At 36.5% G+C, this 18,436-nt stretch overlaps 1 protein-coding gene across 6 annotated transcripts in view; it reads left to right on the top strand.

Moving 5' to 3' along the window:
* The window catches only part of STAU2 (staufen double-stranded RNA binding protein 2), a 164,190-nt gene that overhangs the window by 60,049 nt on the left and 85,705 nt on the right, over positions 1 to 18,436 (top strand). For 5 of the 6 annotated variants that reach the window (XM_052703832.1, XM_052703831.1, XM_052703836.1 and 2 more), the window contains 4 exons: positions 315 to 527; positions 3,938 to 4,075; positions 7,284 to 7,415; positions 11,148 to 11,208. In XM_052703832.1, the coding sequence (XP_052559792.1) occupies positions 315 to 527; positions 3,938 to 4,075; positions 7,284 to 7,415; positions 11,148 to 11,208 (544 nt within the window). The remainder of the gene's footprint in view (positions 1 to 314; positions 528 to 3,937; positions 4,076 to 7,283; positions 7,416 to 11,147; positions 11,209 to 18,436) is intronic. The other variant, XM_052703835.1, reaches the window with a different exon arrangement.

The raw sequence follows: 18,436 nt of genomic DNA, 5'->3' as shown, positions 1-18,436 counted from the left end.
GCAAGAAGACAACAGCAGCCTTGTTTTAAATATGCGTTACTGCTGTATACTGTATAACTGATATATTTTGAAAATGCAGGTCTACTGTATTTTCTGTGAAACACTGTATATGATGGTTAGATTAATGTTATCCTGTCAGCCTTCATTTTCTATCCTCAAACCTGGCACTGCCATTAAGACTCATCTAGATTTTGTGAAAACCCATCTAAATGCTTCCGAGTAGGAGAAGGACTTCATTGGTATTAAGTATATTGCACAAAAATATAAACATTAGGTTATAGGATGATTTGACTCCAAACACTTTTGTTTAAAAGGTGATAAAAGAAAGTGGACCTCCTCACATGAAGAGCTTTGTCACACGAGTTACAGTAGGAGAATTCACTGCAGAAGGAGAAGGGAACAGTAAGAAGCTCTCAAAGAAACGTGCTGCAATGTCTGTCCTTCAAGAGCTGAAGAAGCTTCCTCCTCTTCCTGTGATTGAAAAGCCAAAACTGTACTTCAAAAAACGTCCAAAAACAATATTGAAGGTATGTGTCTACCCTTGTCGGAATTAAGAATACTTGCTGGGAGAGAAACAGTTACTCAGATTTTAAGTCAGTAAAGGCTCATTTGCCATTTTATGTCAATATTGTTACTAATTTGTTTGTATCTCATACCTTACTTATTTATTTAATTCTGACAATGCTGTGAAATTCTCCAATGCAATGGCTTGTAAGGAGCTGTCTCTTAACTGAGCTCACATCACAGCAAGAGTTAGTTCAAGTGTAGTGGAGGATCAAAGCCTCCAAGCAACTCTGCACATTCACAAGGATTTTTAGCACCATCTCCTTTGAGAGGCCTCATTGGAATATATAATGCTTTATCTCAACTCTTTCCTCCTCAGAGAGAGTATATGAAATACTACTGAGTATATGAAATACTACTGATCTGGAGAAGTGCTGTACAGTCCAGCTTCTTCCCTCATTGAGCTGGATTCGGGAGTTTCCTGCTTTCAACATCAGTCTGTTTTGATTCTGGAGAGATTTAAAAGAAATGCAAGAGTTTGTTCCCATCTCAGCCTAGCGTGTCACTTGTCATACTTTCTTCGTTTCATGTGCCTTTGTTAAGGTTAGCATTTGTTTGATAACGTCCTTCAGCTCTCAAAAAAAGGTTGAAAATTTTCTGGAGACCGATTCAAGGAGGACTTGTAGGCTTTGAACTATCTCTCCGTTAAAGTGTATGCAATCCTAGAAGATGTTGATGTGCTTTTTGCTGCACCAATGAGACATCACTTTAGGTTCTCTGGAATCTTCTAAGATCAAGTTTCTTAAATAGTGCTTTTATTCCTGGTGGCAGATTTATTGCTACTCAGAGAATTGAGTTATCCTGCAGTGACTAGCCCTGGTTTGTGTACTCATCCTCAATATGAACAGAAACAGAAGACCATCCGAAGTAATCAATCCTCCACTTGATCTAACAAAAGCAGCCATAGAGTGTCCATATATTTATGATGCATCACTTCATTGTCTCAGCACTGTGCAGCTAATCGGATTAACCTGTCATCTTTTCAGTCCTTGTGAAGATGCTTTGCAAGTGATCAAAATCTCCTAAATGATACCTTATTTTAGGAAGTATTATTTTGTGAGGTAATAGTAAACATTTTGTACATGACTTTTCATCGTCTGGCATGTTGGATGGTCGCTTAGACCTGTGCAAAATAATACTGCTTGAAGTATATGTAAAGCATACTTAGCCGTTCAAACTTGTGTTAGATTAGTGATGATCATGGAGAGTTGGGCTGTTAGTGCCTGGTGTTACAGTCACTTTTGTTCCCATAGAATGCAGCCTCCAGACAAAAACTACAGGAAATAACAGGGAACCTTCACATCTAAAACCTATACTTTAGAGTAATGTTTTAGGGCTTAAATTTCATCTCTGTTTCTGAGAGGGAGAAAAAAAAACCTCTTCAAGTTTTCTGGATTTGATAACAATTGTGATGATACGCAGCTTTTGATGAAATGCACAGCTATGTCCATGGCTTGTATTATGTCAGGTGAGGTAACATCACACCAGGATGATGTGAAGTTTTAAATATAGCTTGAATGCTGTCCTCATTGAGTATTATCAAGAAGGGTACTAAAATAAATAAATACACAGAAGTGTGACCATTTGACATCTTCATCCTAAGTACATAGAGAGCAGATTTGTGCAGGAACAACCATCTTGTTTAAGCAAATACTCTGGAGACTTCAAAATCGTAAAACACATAAGTTGTTTCTTAATCTTATTTTGTTTGCCCTCAAAGCAGGACATGTGATTTCCCAAGGAAATCTAGGTTGATTAGGTAATTAGCTCCTACTGAAATTCATGGTCTATAATTCTCAAAAACCACTAGGAAAAAAATAGCATTAAAAGTTATTAATTCAGAACCACCAACATCAATGCAGCTTTAAGGATCTGAAGGCTGAGAGATCTGAAAAAGGCTGTTTTCTCTGGCCATCTCATTTTGATACGTTTTGCTCAAGAAGGAAGCTAAGGGTGTAACCAAGTAAAAACCTCTTATTTCACCATACACCATTTGCCATTACAGTCTGGAACTGAATTATCCAGAGTTGGTGATGTTAGAAATAGACGTTAGTGAAAATAACCTGATTGTGTAGGAAGCTGTCGTTTTTTGAATATGAAGTCTTCTGAAATGCTTTTCTTGTGTCCGTTCCTTTTAGTTTAACCTGCATGTATTTTGAGCATCACAAAGAATGGCAACAATAACTCCTGTATGCTTTTGCATATATTTATGAGCCTGTATCTTATGTCGTGCACTTTATTTAGACTGCTCTCCCTTTGTCTCTGACTGGCTTCTTGCCCACACAGCTGCCCTTGTGCATGACATTGTCTTAATTCTTTCACCTTCATCTTCTCTAATGACTTCAGCGATAACGCTATAAGGATTCGCTGCACAGCTTTCTTAATATCATCTCTTAGTTTCTTGACCACTTGTTTGTTTGAGAAGCTCAAATAAGCACAACTTTGCCTCTTCATTTGTGCTGCAAATGAAGAATAACTTTCACAGTAACATTAAAACTATTCTACATTCAAATGTCATTTGCATTTTTAAGTTCTTCTGTTGTGTTATGATATTCATCTGTTAAATCAGATGAATGTGTTTGAATCTTAAATTTCTTTTCCTTAGGTTTTACAAACCATATTTTCAAAGTTGTTTGCTTTGGGAGAGAATTCATTGTATGAATAGTAACACAAAAAGTATTTCAGAACTAATACAAATAGATTGTAGAGACTGTGGTTTTTCACCTGTCTGTGCAATCTTGGACAAAAAAAAATTCTGTCCATTTGTTTTCCCCTATCAGATCAGTACTCCCATTATCGGTACATTTTGAAGTATTTTAAATACTTTGTGGGTGACTCATGGTGTGTGCCATTTTTAGCTATTGGATTTTTTTGTATTTCCTAGCTTCACTGCATACAAACATTTTGAGGGTAAATTCCTCTGGCATGCAAACAGAGCAAGCTTTCTCCACTTTTAATTGCATTGTGGGATGGAAGGCAGGAATGTTGAGATGGAAATTATGAGACAAATGCACCTTCCTTTGTTAAATGGCAGATCTTTTTTGTTCCCATGTAAAATCAACTCTTCTTAATGTACTGCATGTTCAGCATTCTAGCAGTCTATTTTAAGGATCCCAGGGAAGGGTTGTAGAAATAGGGCAGTGAAATATAATGGATGAATCTGTATTTTCTCCATCTCCACAAGACGTTCATAGATAGATTAAGGTGTTAGTAGCTCACCTTTGATAAATATCCATGCTACTTATAACTGTGGCAGACAGTGGGTGGTGTGAAATTTGCTTATTTCTCTTAAAATGAGTACTAGAGGTAGTAAGGCAGCACAGCATATATAATACTGATACATAATGAAATATATCTTTTAAACCTATTTTAGACTGGACCTGAATATGGTCAAGGAATGAATCCTATCAGTCGTCTGGCTCAGATCCAACAGGCCAAAAAGGAGAAGGAGCCAGAGTATGTGCTTCTTTCTGAGAGAGGGATGCCTCGCCGTCGAGAGTTTGTTATGCAGGTACCATCTGCTGTTGTGTCTGAGATAGTGCCCTTGCTCTGTCATGCTCTAACATGAGAAAAATGGTGGCATAACACAAAAGCTGATTCCAGTGTGTTTAGCTTTTTGCTTTACAGTCAGCTATACAACTGGAGTATGAAACATAGTACCTGTGTGAACTTCTTTGCAGTTAGACTACATAATCTTTGAAGGACTCTTCCAATTGAACTACCCTGCCCTATTCCTTCTTTCTTTTGGTGGAAAGAAATAGTTAGGGCCCTATGAAAGTTTTTCTTGTAGTTGCATTTTTATACTCTTATTTTTGTTTCACCTAGTGGTTTCTGGCTGCATCCCTAATGCTGCTTTTTGTTCATAATTTAAAATAAAAATACTTCCATTTTTCTTTTTGAAAGTTTTGCAGTCGTTAATCAGAGTGTTGCACTACAAGCAAGTATTTTGAAATATGAAGAATATACTCCATATTACCAAGTGTTTTGGTTTAAAAAAATTAGTACTGTCAATCTTCTAAGAATTCCTTTTAGATTTTCATCTGCTTCGGTACTTTTATTGTTATTTGAAATATGACAGAAACAGCCTTCTGACACACGTTTTAGCCTCTTCAGTTAATAGATTTGGATATAATACAGTAGGTCATCAATGTTTCTTTGATTTTTAAATTGGAACATTTACAGGGATTTGGTGTAGCCAAGCATATGATATATATTGGAATAATTTTGTGCCGTCCAGAACAGGAAACCTGAGCATGTTTTGACCTGTTGTCCACAAGCCGCACCAAAACGTCATTTCTGATCATAAGTAGAGTTTATGATGTACTAGCATTTTCTTCTCAAGAAAAAAAAGTTACATTTTTACTGAAGTCTTTAAATCCTTCCTTTGTGTCTGTCTAGGCAGGCTAGCAATCTTTGTTTCCTTGGATCTCAGTGATAACAATTTGTTTTTATCTCTGGGAAAAAAAAACCTATACACATATATATATAGGGTTCCTTGTGTTTTAGGTTCTGGTTTATGCACATAATCTTGGATTTCCAACTGTTTATGCTATTCAGAAATATTTGAAAAAGACCATATTTTTTGCTGTGCTCAAATCCTGCCTCAGTTAGAGATGGTTCCATGTGGAGTCAGCAAAGTGCTGTGTAACACAGTCCAGTATTAGAATGATGAGCTGAGAATTTGGCTTTCCACTGAAGAATTCTCAGCAGTGGTAAAGCATTTGGCTTGAATAAAAAAAAAGAATCTTAAGAGCAGTGAATACGTAAAAGATTCCACTATCTGAGAAGACCTGTGAAGAAAAAAAATCAAAGAAATTTCATAGAGGGTTTGCTTTTCATATATACTTCTAAACACTGTAGCCATATATTTACCCTTTTCTAATTCTTTGACACAAAAACATACTTCTGCTTCTCCTGACTTCAGGAAGTCTCTGTGGATTCATTATGACGTGCAAAAGACCTTATCAGAATATAAAGCCTTTGTATAAACTACTTAAACAGTGTTTTCATTTAATTTAATTGAATGTGGAAGTAAAATATCTAAAGATAATATGTTCATTTTTATCTGTCACACAAAGAGCTAGTTTAGATGTGATGAAATGGATCCAATTACTTGTCCTGACCACTAGATAAACAGAAGAAAACCTCTGATGACATTAGTTGGTGTTCTGTTCCCAAAGTTAATTTCAGAAAGCTCTTTCTCTTTGTAGTCAGGCCTTTAATCCTTGATAGAGGTTATAATAATAGCTAAACCAGTTTTACAGGTCTGAGAAATAGCAGAACGTTGATTTATTGTGGGTTATGTTATAAATTATCATTTTGTCTTGTCCCATTAAGGTCTCTCAGTTTTATTGCATATAAGCTTGTAGTAGATTGGCTGTTTTCTGATTGAAATTTCTGATCTACATAGATCATAAAGGTTTTATATCAAGGTTGTTAATATTTCTGTTTTATGTGGTTGAATGTTTTTGTTTAATTATATATGTATTTTGAAGGGATGTTCGTGATCATTTATTTACAACCTCTTCTTTCTGTTTAGAATTAATAGGTATTTGAGTAAAAAAAACTTAAAAGTTTTAGGAAAAAATATATATGAAAATTTGAGGAAAGTGAATAATTATTGAATACCATAAATTACTAAATAGCATATATTATTTATTTAAGAGCTGTGTGCCTGTTTTTGTCATCTTTTAAGCTCAGTACAGAATGCTTCATCTCACTGACCTCTAAGCTTTTTCTTATTCAGATTGCCTTGAGTATTTTATTGTTTTTATTTTATTTTCTGTTTCTTTTTTTTTTTTTTCTTCTTTCTTTTTTTTTAAACATGATTTGGAACCATGTATTATTTCCAGAGATAATTTGGAAAATAAAATACCTTAGTGGACAAAATGAAGTACAGCTATTCAAGAACTTTGAATAATGCACAAATGAATTGCAGTGACAGTACTAATGCCTCAGATCAGATGCATACAGCCTCAATAGGGTAAGAGTGGTACAAAACTCAAGGAATGAGTTTGAGACTTGAGGATATTCATCATCTATAGTTTGTCTTTTTTTTTTTATTTTTTTTTTACATTTTAACTTCTCTTTGCGGTGTAAAAGGCATCTTGTTTGTTGGAAGTGCTTTGGACAGTACAAACACAGGTCCAGCAGTGAGGGAGCCTTCTTTTCAGAGAAAGTTTTGATAAAAGCTTTCAGGTCTGAAGACAGAAAAAGGAAACGGCTCCTACTCCTGCATTTCTTGCAGTGCAGTGAGGTGGAAGGAATGTGAATATAGTTTTCATCCATCTGAAAAACTGCTCTTTTTGAACCACAATCTCTGGGTCATTGTTTGTCTCTCCGTTGCTCAGGATATTGTCCTGCTGACGCTGGCAAGCTGCTGAAGGCTTGTACCAGGGAGTCCAGGTTATTCTAATGTTAGGAGAGAGTGAGAAACATAACTGGGGAAGATGTTCAGCAGGGAGAACAGGATTGACACAGATGTTGGTGGAAAAAAGATAAATAGAAATGTAGGTCTTTGGTATAAATTTGTGGATCTTGAAAAATCCCAACAAGCTTTAAGTTTGGAAGCAATATTGTAATCCACTTTGGTACAGTTCTTACTTTTACAGGATTGAATCTTTATCAGAAGAGCTGATGGTAGGTCAACAAGATTATTGTGTGGCGATGTTAAACGATCTTGCATTTTTTGTAATTATAATTAATATTTTCTTTTTAAGGTAAAAGTAGGTAATGAGATTACTACTGGAACAGGCCCAAACAAGAAGATAGCTAAAAGAAATGCAGCAGAAGCAATGTTGCTACAGCTGGGTTACAAAGCCTCTACTCCTCTTCAAGACCAGACAGAAAAGGTGAGAACCAATTGTGATGCCAAAATTCTGTCTTTGTCTAGATTTCTTTGCCATACCAGCTAATCACTTGGTATGAAAAGAACCTTAAACTTGTGCATTGTGCTGGGTTGCATGTCAGAGATCAGCCTTCATTTCAAGGCAGCAGGTAGTATAAGTGTAGTAAGAGCAATAGAGAACAGAAATGTAGTTTCAGAAGGAAGTTGTATGCAAAATTGTACATGTAACTTGTGTTTATATTTCTGCTTAAAAATATTCCTTTTTTATACTGCTATAGGTACAATGAGAGGACACCTCTTCTGGAATAGGGAAGAATGTTGTCATTAATTTTCATACATAAAGTACTCACTGCTATTTGTCTTCCCATTGAATATATTCTAGAATAATTCTAGGAGTAGCACTCCTAGCCCATCCTGACTTCGTTGATTAAAGGTTTTATAATCAAAGTAGGTGTTAAAGTTTTACTTTTTGTGTCCTGACAAGATCAGAGCAAGGCATCTGGCTAAGCTGTGGACTCTGGACAGCTTCTGTCATACACACACACACACACACACACACACGGTTCCTCCATGTGTATATTTTGATCACAGCTTAAATGTTTGCTGTGGCTGCATAAGCCAACTGTTGACTCAGGTCAACAGAATGTTCTGCTGGGCATTTATAGGGACCACATGATAAATCTGTTTGTAGTGCTGTTGAGTGGTTACGGAAGGGGTGATGCTGTTTTCTTTTCTTGCATTCTATGCATTGTTCAGAAAAAAAAAAAAAGACAGTAAAACAAGTGTAATTACATATTTGCAGAAATAGAGATCTTAGAATTGGGGTAAAGCACAGAAGCCTAATATTATTTTGAACATAATGATCAAATTGATGCTGTATACACAAAATGTGCACTACTCAAGATTTGTGAAATGGGTGCATTCAAGATAATCTATTTTTTTTTATAGTTTTGTTGGGCTAAAGGACATAAAATATTTTTAGAACATCTGAATTGATTTTCTGTATACAGTAGACTGACCATGTAAAGCACATAAACACGATATTTAGTATAGATTTAAAAAAAAAAAACAAACAGTTCTCAAACTGAACAAGTGCTCTACACATAGAGCAGGAGAGATAGTAGTACCATCTGGGTTTGGGACTCTTATTACCAGATCAAAATACTGTGGACACATAAAACAAAGAGTTAGTGCAGTAATTTATTTATTTATTTATTTATTTCCAGAGTTCATTGGAACTCTGTTTCATTGTTTAAATTTGGAGTGTCAGACTGTTTCTTTTGACAAGCGTTCTCATGGTGTCTGTACACAGAATGAGTGAAATACAGCCTTCTGATTGATCTGAAGGATGCTTTAATTCAGCACTAAAAATTGTAGCATTCTTGCTTGAGGAGTCAACACTAACTGGGACCCGCTCAGATAATCTCCTCACTCAAGACATGTCTGGTGCTGGAGAAGAAGGAAAATAGCTGTGAGAGCTCTACCAATTTGACCATTGTAAAATTCCTTCCGTATAAATTGCACGGTAAAGATGTGCCATTAGAAGATTTTTGCTTGTTTCTTTGCATGCCAAGTGGAGCCCAATGCATATTAGCTAGACCAAGTTGGCCTCTAAATGGAGAATTTTCACTGTTTTTCACTGATTTTCACATTGGTAGTATAAGTGCAGAGCACTGAGATAGTGCCCTGGGAGATTTTTTGTAGCTACCAAAATTATATTCTACAGGTGAGAATGGAAAGCAATGCTTTCACTTTTTCATTTTTTTTTGCCTTTTCGTTTCGTATTGCCATCTTTCTTCTCTTAGAAGAAAACTGGAGTATGTTACATCTGTGTGAGACAGCAGCACTAAGAATAATTTATGGACAGTCAAATTCTTACTAAATTCTCCATCATGATGTAAATAATAAACAGCAAAAGAGGGGAATGGGAAGAGTGTTAGAATTTTGTTCATTTTGTAGCAGTGCATTTGGGAGAGTTTGCAGTCATGTTTTTGTGGATTCGTGCTAAAACCATGCTGTTGTAACAGCACATACACATACAAACATATTTGCAGATTCGGATTGTGTATTCTTTTGAAGAACTGTCTTTTCTCTGGATATACTTATAATATTTTTATTCATTCTATGAATAAAACAAGTTAAGTGAAATTAAGTTTGTGGAATTGTGTATCCAGTTTGAGAGACATCTAAGACCTGCCACAGAATCATAGAATCATCTGAGTTGGAAGAGACACTTAAAGGTCATCTTGTCCAACTCCCTTGCACTGAGCAGGGACACCTACAGCTACATCAAGTTGCTCCAAGGCCTGTCCAGCCTGACCTTGAATGTCTCCAGAGACAGGACATCCACCACCTCTCTGGATAACATGTTCCGGTGTTTCACTACCCTTATACTAAAAAACTTATTTCTTATCCAGTCTAAATCTCCCCTCTTTTAGTTTTGAAACCATTTTCCCTTGTTGTGTCACAACAGACCCTGCTGAAGTCTGTCCCCTTCCTTCTTGCAGCCCCCCCTTTAGATACTGAAACACTGCTATCAGGTCTCTCCAGGGCCTTCTCTTCTCCGGGCTGAACATCCCCAGCTCTCTCAGCCTGTCCCCACAGGGGAGATGTTCCATCCTTTTGATCATTTTTGTGTCCCTTGTCTGGATATTCTCCAGCAGGTCCATGTCTTTCCTGTGCTGAGGACTCCACATCTGGATGCAGTACTCCAAGTGAGGTCTCACCAGCACAGAGTAGAGGGGCAGGATTAGATTACTTTCCTTGACCTTCTGGCCATACTTCTTTTTGTGCAGCTCAGCATATGGTTGGCTTTCTGGGTTGCAAGGTCACTTTGCTGGCTCATATTTAGCATGCCATACACCAGTACCCCCGAGTCCTTTTTGGCAGGACTGTGCTCCATCCTTGCATCCCTTAGCTTGTACTGATAGTGAGGATTTTCTGTCTGTGTCTGCATCTCAGTGAAATTTGAAAAGGATCATTTGTGTAACATTAATTGATCTGACAGTCAATAGCTCACAGTTCATGAGGACATTTCTCTACATTTACACATAAATCTAGAATACTGACACTTCATTTACTTTGTAGATTTCAGGAATTGTTTTATTCTGAACATCTTACATTAATTGCTTCCTTTTCCTGTATCACATAATACCCAGTGTTATGCATAACCAGTTCTATGATTCTATGATTCAGTTATAATCCCTGTGAAGACCATTACCTTCCTCAAAAACCCTATGTATTAGAAAAAAAAAAATCACAGGAATCTGTTTTGGTTTTACGTAGGTAACTAAGTGGATTCCTAGCAAGTAGATATTTTAAAATTGCACTCAAGTACTTTGCATTATTTATGCATTCTTTCATAAGCAGATATTAGGATCTTCTTGTTTTAGAATGTAGTTTCTCTGTAGTCTGTGTATATTTTCAGTTGAGAGCTGCTTTTAACATTTAATTTTAAGTCTGATTTGGTAACATTGAGTAGAGCCTAATCCTTGGAGAAATATTTATATTTCAGTGTTAGGCAGTAGTTATTAATGTTTATTCATGAAGGGTACATTCCTTAAATAACCTACTTTAGACCAAAAGTAAAATATGTTAGCAAAGATGTGTGAGCAGAGGTGGCAATCCCAAGTCACCCTTTTTAGAATTTTTCAATTAAATTTATAAATATGATTGTGCTGTTTAAGTAGTAGTTTAATCTTTACTTATTTGTCTCTTTCTTTTGTCTCTGTTTCAGCTTGGAGAAAACAAGAGTTGGAACGGACAGAATGTTGGGTTTACTGAGCCAACAAGTAGCAGTAAGTATAGTTTCCTACATTCGTATTTATTCTTGGTTCTTTTAGTCTCTGTAGGATTTAAATTATTCAAGCCAATTGAAATGTTTTCTCTAGATTTGCAATTTGATCACTTAAGTCTGAAGTATCCTGTGTGTGAGTATAGATGTGAATAAATGCAGGAACAAGATGATTTTCACTTACCCTTATTTTCAACATTTTTTATTTGCTCATTTAATAAAATCAGCTATGATTTTATTAAGCCATTGAGTCTTGCAGGTTGTTGGGGAATTAAAGAAGTATCTGAATTGCAGGGTCAGTACCGCATTCCAGCAAGGCTGCATGTATCTTATGCATCTTCTTCTTCTCCAAGGGTGGAGATGTCACAGCTTCTCAGAACAACGTATAATTTTCCTCACACTGATTTATTTATTCATGTGTTTTTTATTTTTATCCAATTGGAACATCTGTTTGTTTATGATGATCATTTCCTGTTTTGCTGCTACCTTCCCTCTGTGAAGTGCCCAACTCCATCATTTTGACAAACTTTTCTTAGGTATCGGAAAGCTACTATTAGATCTCACAAAGCATTCCACTATCCTGCAAGCAGTTTTTCATCATTTAAAATTAAATTTCCTAGACTCTAAGATCCCAGCTTGTCTACAATGATGCTGTGGGATATTGTGTCAAAGCCTTGCTAAAATCAAGGCAGATTACATCCACAGTTCTCACTTTATTCATAAATCCAATTTTTCTATCATAAAAGAAAATCAGGCTGTTCAGGCATTTCTTATTGTTTAGGTATTTATTCTGTCTTTGATAAATTCATGCTGATTTTTCCCAGCAACTTTTTGTCTCCTGTGTCTGTCTGTAATGGCTTTTAGAAGACTTTCTGCATGAGGAAGTCCCTTTTAGTCCCTGGCCTAGGGACTAAAGTAAGGCTGACCAGCTTGCCTTTTTTCATAAAGATGATGAGGTTTTTCTCTAGTTGTTGGAGACTTCCTCTGATCTGCGTGGCTCTTCAAGGATGACAGATAGTGGCCACAAAAGACAAAAAATTGTTCATTTGGAACCCACAGATATATCTCATTTGGTCCAGTGGACTTCTATGGATTGAAATTTTCTCTAGAAATCACATCAGCTTCCACTTCTAGTGGTTTCTGTCTTCTTCCTTGAGACCTGTCTATGCACCCAAAGACATGGGAGACCTTGCTGGTGAAGACCAGCTTCAGTTTCACTGCAGACACTACAGTTGTTAACAAACAGGACAAGCCTATAGGTCTTTCTGATAGATTAAGCTGGCAAAGGATGGCTTAAAAAAGTCACAGACATGCTGGAGCAGGTCCAGAGGAGGCCACAAGGAAGATTAGAGGGCTGAATGTACCTCTCCAACAAAAACAGGGTGAGAGGTTGAAGTTGCTCAGCTGAGAGAAGTGAAAGCTCCAGGGAGACTGTATAGCAGCCTTCCAGTACCTAAAGGGAATCACAGGAAAGATGGGGAGAGATTCTTTTATCAGGGAGTGCAGAGATAGGATGAAGGGTAATGGTTTTGATCTGGAGGTGTAGGTTTAAGTTAGATACAAGAAAGAAATTCTTCACTGTGGGGGTAGTGACAGGGTCTCTCAGGACAGGTCTCTGAGAGAAGCTGTTAAATCTCTGGATATGTTCAAGGCCAGGCTGGATGGGGCTTTGGTCTGGTCCCTGGTGTAGTGGGACTTGTCCCTGCCCCTGGTAGGAGCTGGACCTAGATGGTCTGTAAGTTCCCTACCAACCCAAACCATCCCATTTTTCTACAATTTTTCCCAGCTCTGGACTTGGTGTAGTGTGGAAAAGGTCAAATTCACTTTTCCATGAGTACCTAATTCTTCTTTAGAACCATGTTGATTTTTGAACCTCATAAGAGTCTCAAATGTCATCTCTAAACTATGAATTGTAATAGAGGTGAAAGTATATTAGCTGTCTTTTTTTTCCTCTATTACACATCTGAATTTGACATCTGACTTAGTCCTAAATGTAGTTTTTAAGAGAATTCAGTAGTCTTCAAGTATATATGGAGTCTTCTCAGTTGCTGGACCTGGGGAAGAATTGAGGAATAATTTGTGCTTCAATTTACCCCAAAGTCTTGCCAGTATTTCTAGTGACCTTGGTTCAACATATGCCATTGTTTTTTCCTTGAAATGGAGGATATTGCAGGATCTAAGACTTATTTTTAATTGCTTCCTTCAAGCCCTGTCTTGAAGGAAGTCCTTACCAGTACTAGATTATTGCTGTTTGTATTGTTAAAATCTGTAGGGACATGGCCCATTATCGTCTACAAATGTTAACATCTTCAAATGTTAACATATTGAAGTTTAGGACAGCAAAATAAGACCTCAAGCTTTTCTCTGTTATCCTCACCATGCCTTGTAGCAAAGATATGTACAGATATAGGATGACCATTTACTACCATCTACTACACCAACAAGAAAATATTATGCTTTACCTCGTAAGAGTGCTTGGTTGAACATACATGTAAAGCCAGATCTAGAAGGTGAAGGCAAACTCATTCATCAGGAAACAGGATCAGCAATCATTGTGTTGTAAGCCTGTGGTAACCAAAGGACTCTTCTTCTTGCATTGGCACAGATGTATTTGCAGATACCACAGTCTGTAGTACAGAACAGGTTTACAGTCTAAATCTAGACTGCATTTCTAACGCATGGAAATGCATTCTTAGATGGTCTCATTTTCATTCTTATGATACCCAAGTAAATTGGAAATCAAATGAGGGGTACTAAATATGTCAGTAGCCATCATCTTTTTTTCTGACAGTGCTATTCAGACACCATTGTGCTTGATCCCCTGAGTCCTTTACTCCCTTTTCTAATCTAGAGGACTCATTCATGCTAACTAGCTGACTACAGTGTATCGTTTTTGTTTTCGGAGGGGCTGTGCTGTCATTTGATGGAATAGGAAGGGTTTGAATATGTATGCAGTATTCACTTGATGTTTGCATTTGTTGTAATCCTAAAATTTAATTTTAAGCAGTCTTGAAAACCTAGGATAGGCTCTAAGATCACTGCATCTACCACTTGGCATCTCCTATTTGGATTTCTAATAATTTTATTCTAGGAAGGTTACTGTATCCTGTTAGCCCAGCATATTATTTATCAGTTTCCTTTCGCAGGCAGGTACTCTTTCTTTGTGTACATAATGCACTAAATTTTGATATAAAACTATGTGAAATAAAACCAGAATAGTAAAGTGAAGTTGTACGTTGTAGTACAACAGAAACAAAAAAAATGGAGTTGAAGAGCAGATTCCATTGTGCTTTTATTATGTAGTTTGTTTTGGCTGAGAAATACCCTTCAGTCTATCCTCCTACATACTTGATGCGTTTTTAGTATTTCCTGTTACATGTCTTTGAAATTTCTCCTGTTCCCCTACCTCATGTGCTTTTGTAGCTACCGTTGCAGCAGACTTCATTTCTGTTCCTCCTACTCATTGGCAAAGCTTCTTCCCACTGATTTACTTCTTTACCTTTCATCTTCATTTCACAATCCCAAAGATGACTTGAGACAAGAACCTGTTTGTTCCTTTGCTTGGAAGATCTCAGACATCTTCCACACGTGGAATAACAGAGACATGAGTGAGATTTTTCCATGATGCTCCTGAAAGTGATGTTGAAGCCAGTATTCTTTGAGCACAACACAAATATTTGCAGCTCATGTAGAAGATGTTTACTGTTAACAGGATACTCATTTATTTCTTAGGATTTGACTTAAGCAAGTACTCACAAAAACAAAATGTGAAACAAATAAACAGTCCTAATGCAAACTGTTGTCTCTTGGGAACATTCAGCTTTTGGGTTTGTTTTTCTGGATAGGGATAAGCATACATGTCATACGGCATGTGTTCTAGGAGAAGCTGTAGATGAGGCATAAAATATTGCAAAATTAAGAACATAACTGTATAAAACTCAAAGGAAAAAATAATTTGAGGTTTCTTTATATTTCTAAAAAGGAAAAAAAAAAATGCTTTCATAAATTTTCTTTTTTGTCCTACCCTCAGTTTTCATAGACTAGATTTCCTTTATCTATTTCCAGAAATGTTGGTCTCCACAACATAAATATCAAAAAACTAATGATAAAACAGTTACATTCAGAAGAAGCCTACCTCTTAGTAAAGGACAGGCTTTTTTGTTTTTACTGCCTAACATTTTATTACTAAGGATTCCTGTGTGACATTGCAATCTTTGTTCTTCAAAGTACATCTGTTCCTGCTGTTTGTTCACCACCTGAAATCATAATCATTTGTTTGTGACATCACAGTTAGTCACTGTGAAGATGGTTAGATTGTCACTAACAGATGACAATGATTTCAGATGGTAAATGAGCAGCAGGAACAGATGATCTCCTAAGGAACAAAGATACATGATCTCTTGCAATTGTTCTCAGTAGAAAACAAGCTGTGAGAGAAAAAAAGCAATTAGATATTCAGAAGTTTCTTAAATCTGTAATGAGAAATTTCAGCGTTTGTCCATTAATGTAGACCCTAACTGTATGGTTACATTCAAATTTGTATTTGGAAATCTCTGGGGGTTTTTTGGGGGGGTGGGTAGGGGGATGGAAGTGGAGAAATAGGAGCACAATAAATAAGTTATCAACTTCTTTATGGGAGTATCTTCACTTTGGAGGAAATAAAAATTATGTGAACTACATAGTTCTGGCACTTGATGGTTTTATAAAAACTTTTTAAAATAGTCCTCCATATGCTTATTTTCCAGCTGGGGATTTTGATGAAGACTTACAGTAGTTAATTTAATACCTCTGTATTTCTATGAACAGTAACAGAAGTGTACAATTTGGGTGTAAAGTTTTTATTTTATACTTCAGACATTTTAAAATGAAGTTTATCTGTGTTATATTTTGCTGAAACATTTAATTCCTTCTGGGGTATGTCAGAGGTGATTTCCAGTGCATTGTATGCATTGTTACTCAGTACTAAGTACTGTTGTTTCTGGAAGGATTCAAATCAGTGTGTCTGTATGTGATATGGGATTTGGACACAACTGAGGTGTGCGAGACTGTTGGTCCTTCTCCATTCCCCACGTGTCCTTCCTTTTGAGATGCTTGGTTAGGTAATAAAAATAATACAAGTTTTGCATCTTCAGATGTGATGCCATCACTGCTGAGTATAGATGTATATTTCTAGCATACCTACTGTTTTAAACATGCATCCAGAAAGTTGAGAGGCTTACAATGTAGGTTCAGTTTCCTTCTTCACTAGGAGAGTACTCATGAGGTACAGAGTAATCTGGGTAATGGAAACCTCTGTGTGGAGATGTGTATCTAATGATCACTATGATCTGCCGACAGAGATTCAAGGATCAGATATTGTCAAAATGCAATAAATCCACAGAGAAAGAATGATCTAAAGCAATCATGACATTGTACTATTGATTATCTGTTGATTAAAACATTTGTAAGTGAAGATGCAGTCATGTATTATAGTGGTTTGCACAAAATACCTTCTGTGTATTTTAGGTACAGGTTAAACAAAAATGTTGCAAGCAACCTGTTCTTGGTTCTTGAATAGCATAGATTAAGCGTAAATGAGAAACATACACTTGGGCTGTGAGAGCAATGGTTTGAATGTTCTGAGGCTGAGAAAAAAAACAAGTCTTAGCTTTTTTAGGAGATTGCTTAACCACAAAGCCTGTAATGTATAAATGGGTAAGAGAGAACTGCCACCATGACAGTAGATAGCCAGCTGTCTGGGTAGTTGATTTCAGAGAAATTCAGCTTTTGCTTTTCCAAGTCTTCTAAATTTCCTATATGAATTATGTTTGTTCAGAGTTGCTCGTCCATTCCTTTGAAAAAAACGGAGTGGGAAATATCAGCGCAAAGCTCTTTCTTGATGTTAACTCTCAAATTCAGATTTAAGAATCTAATTCTGAAAATGATCTGCACTTAATCTTCTTTGTTCAGCCAAGCAAACTGAGCAGTATCCCTCAGTTAACCTCAATACTGCATGTGTGTCAATACTTTCACTTTTGTCCTTTTCCCATCCCCACCCTTTTTCTCACCTGGAACCCACCAGCTACATTGCCATTAGTCTACAGTAATATTTTCCTTAAAGATCTTGAACTGAGGCGTTCTTGCTGTCAGAACCAAGACAATTTTCCATTCTCCCCTCCATCCTCTTTACTTACATCAAACATCTTAGCCCTATGACTTCCACTCCCCCACGGTTTTCTCCTCCTCTGATTTCATCTTCACTCATACCTATGCTGTGTTTGTTGATGTCCCCCTTGACCTTCTTAGCTTCAGCAACCTCTCTATCCTTGTCTTTCAGACTTGCTCATTCTTTCATCTCTTCTGTATACAGGTCATGCTTTTGTTTTCATCATCACAGTTCTTATTCCCTTCTTAATCTGTTAATGAATAGTCTTGCCTAAACAAGTCACTGTCTGGTTGTACTTAGGCACTCTCCTAATTACTTCACACTCTCAAAGATCACTTTTTTGCTGCTTTTACAAGCACCATGATCTGTCAGCACTCTAGCTTCATTTACTAATAGGAATAGTATCTTTCTGCATTTATATTGGTTCTTTTACTTCATCTAGATTGTAGATTGCATGGGACGCCATTATATTGTTGGATCCTTACTGTGCAGAAATTATAATGTAGAAATAATAGTGTAGGTGTTTTGCTTATGTCTTTTCCATATTATATCTGTAGAAATTTCCCATTACAAAGATATATAAGGTCTTATTTTTAACAAAACTGTATGTTCCCATAATCTTCCAGAGTAAAGCTGTGAAATGTTTCAAAGGACTCTTCTCACTAGCATTTAACATCAGTTATTACATAAAATATATACAGTTTAAGTCTCGTGTGATACTACAGTTTCAAATTGGGTGTACTGAAAGAGTTTCAGTAAAATCAATCAATCTGTTTGTCTGTCTGTCTGTCTGTCTATCAAGACCTAACCTCGTGAAGAACAAAATAGTTTTTACTTAAATGTCATGGTTATTTTAAGGTTAAGTAAGCTAGAATTTTAACAAGTGTCTTTATATAACATCAGTTTGTTTAAGGTCATATAGACGAGATCATTTTGTCTCATCTGAATATTGCAGTAGCTGGTGACTTAGAAATACCGCAGATAGTTGTGGTAAGTAGATAATGATTGAATCCTGGCTTTCCAGCCAAGACTGTGTGTAGACTGTTACTGAAAACATAATGGACATACTATTTGCCTATTCACTTGT

This window comes from Tympanuchus pallidicinctus, unplaced genomic scaffold (genome assembly GCF_026119805.1).
Source record: "Tympanuchus pallidicinctus isolate F22 unplaced genomic scaffold, pur_lepc_1.0 scaffold5, whole genome shotgun sequence".
Lineage (NCBI taxonomy): Eukaryota > Metazoa > Chordata > Aves > Galliformes > Phasianidae > Tympanuchus > Tympanuchus pallidicinctus.
The sequence above is the reverse complement of the archived record's forward strand: the minus strand, read 5'-3'. Positions and strand labels throughout refer to the sequence as shown.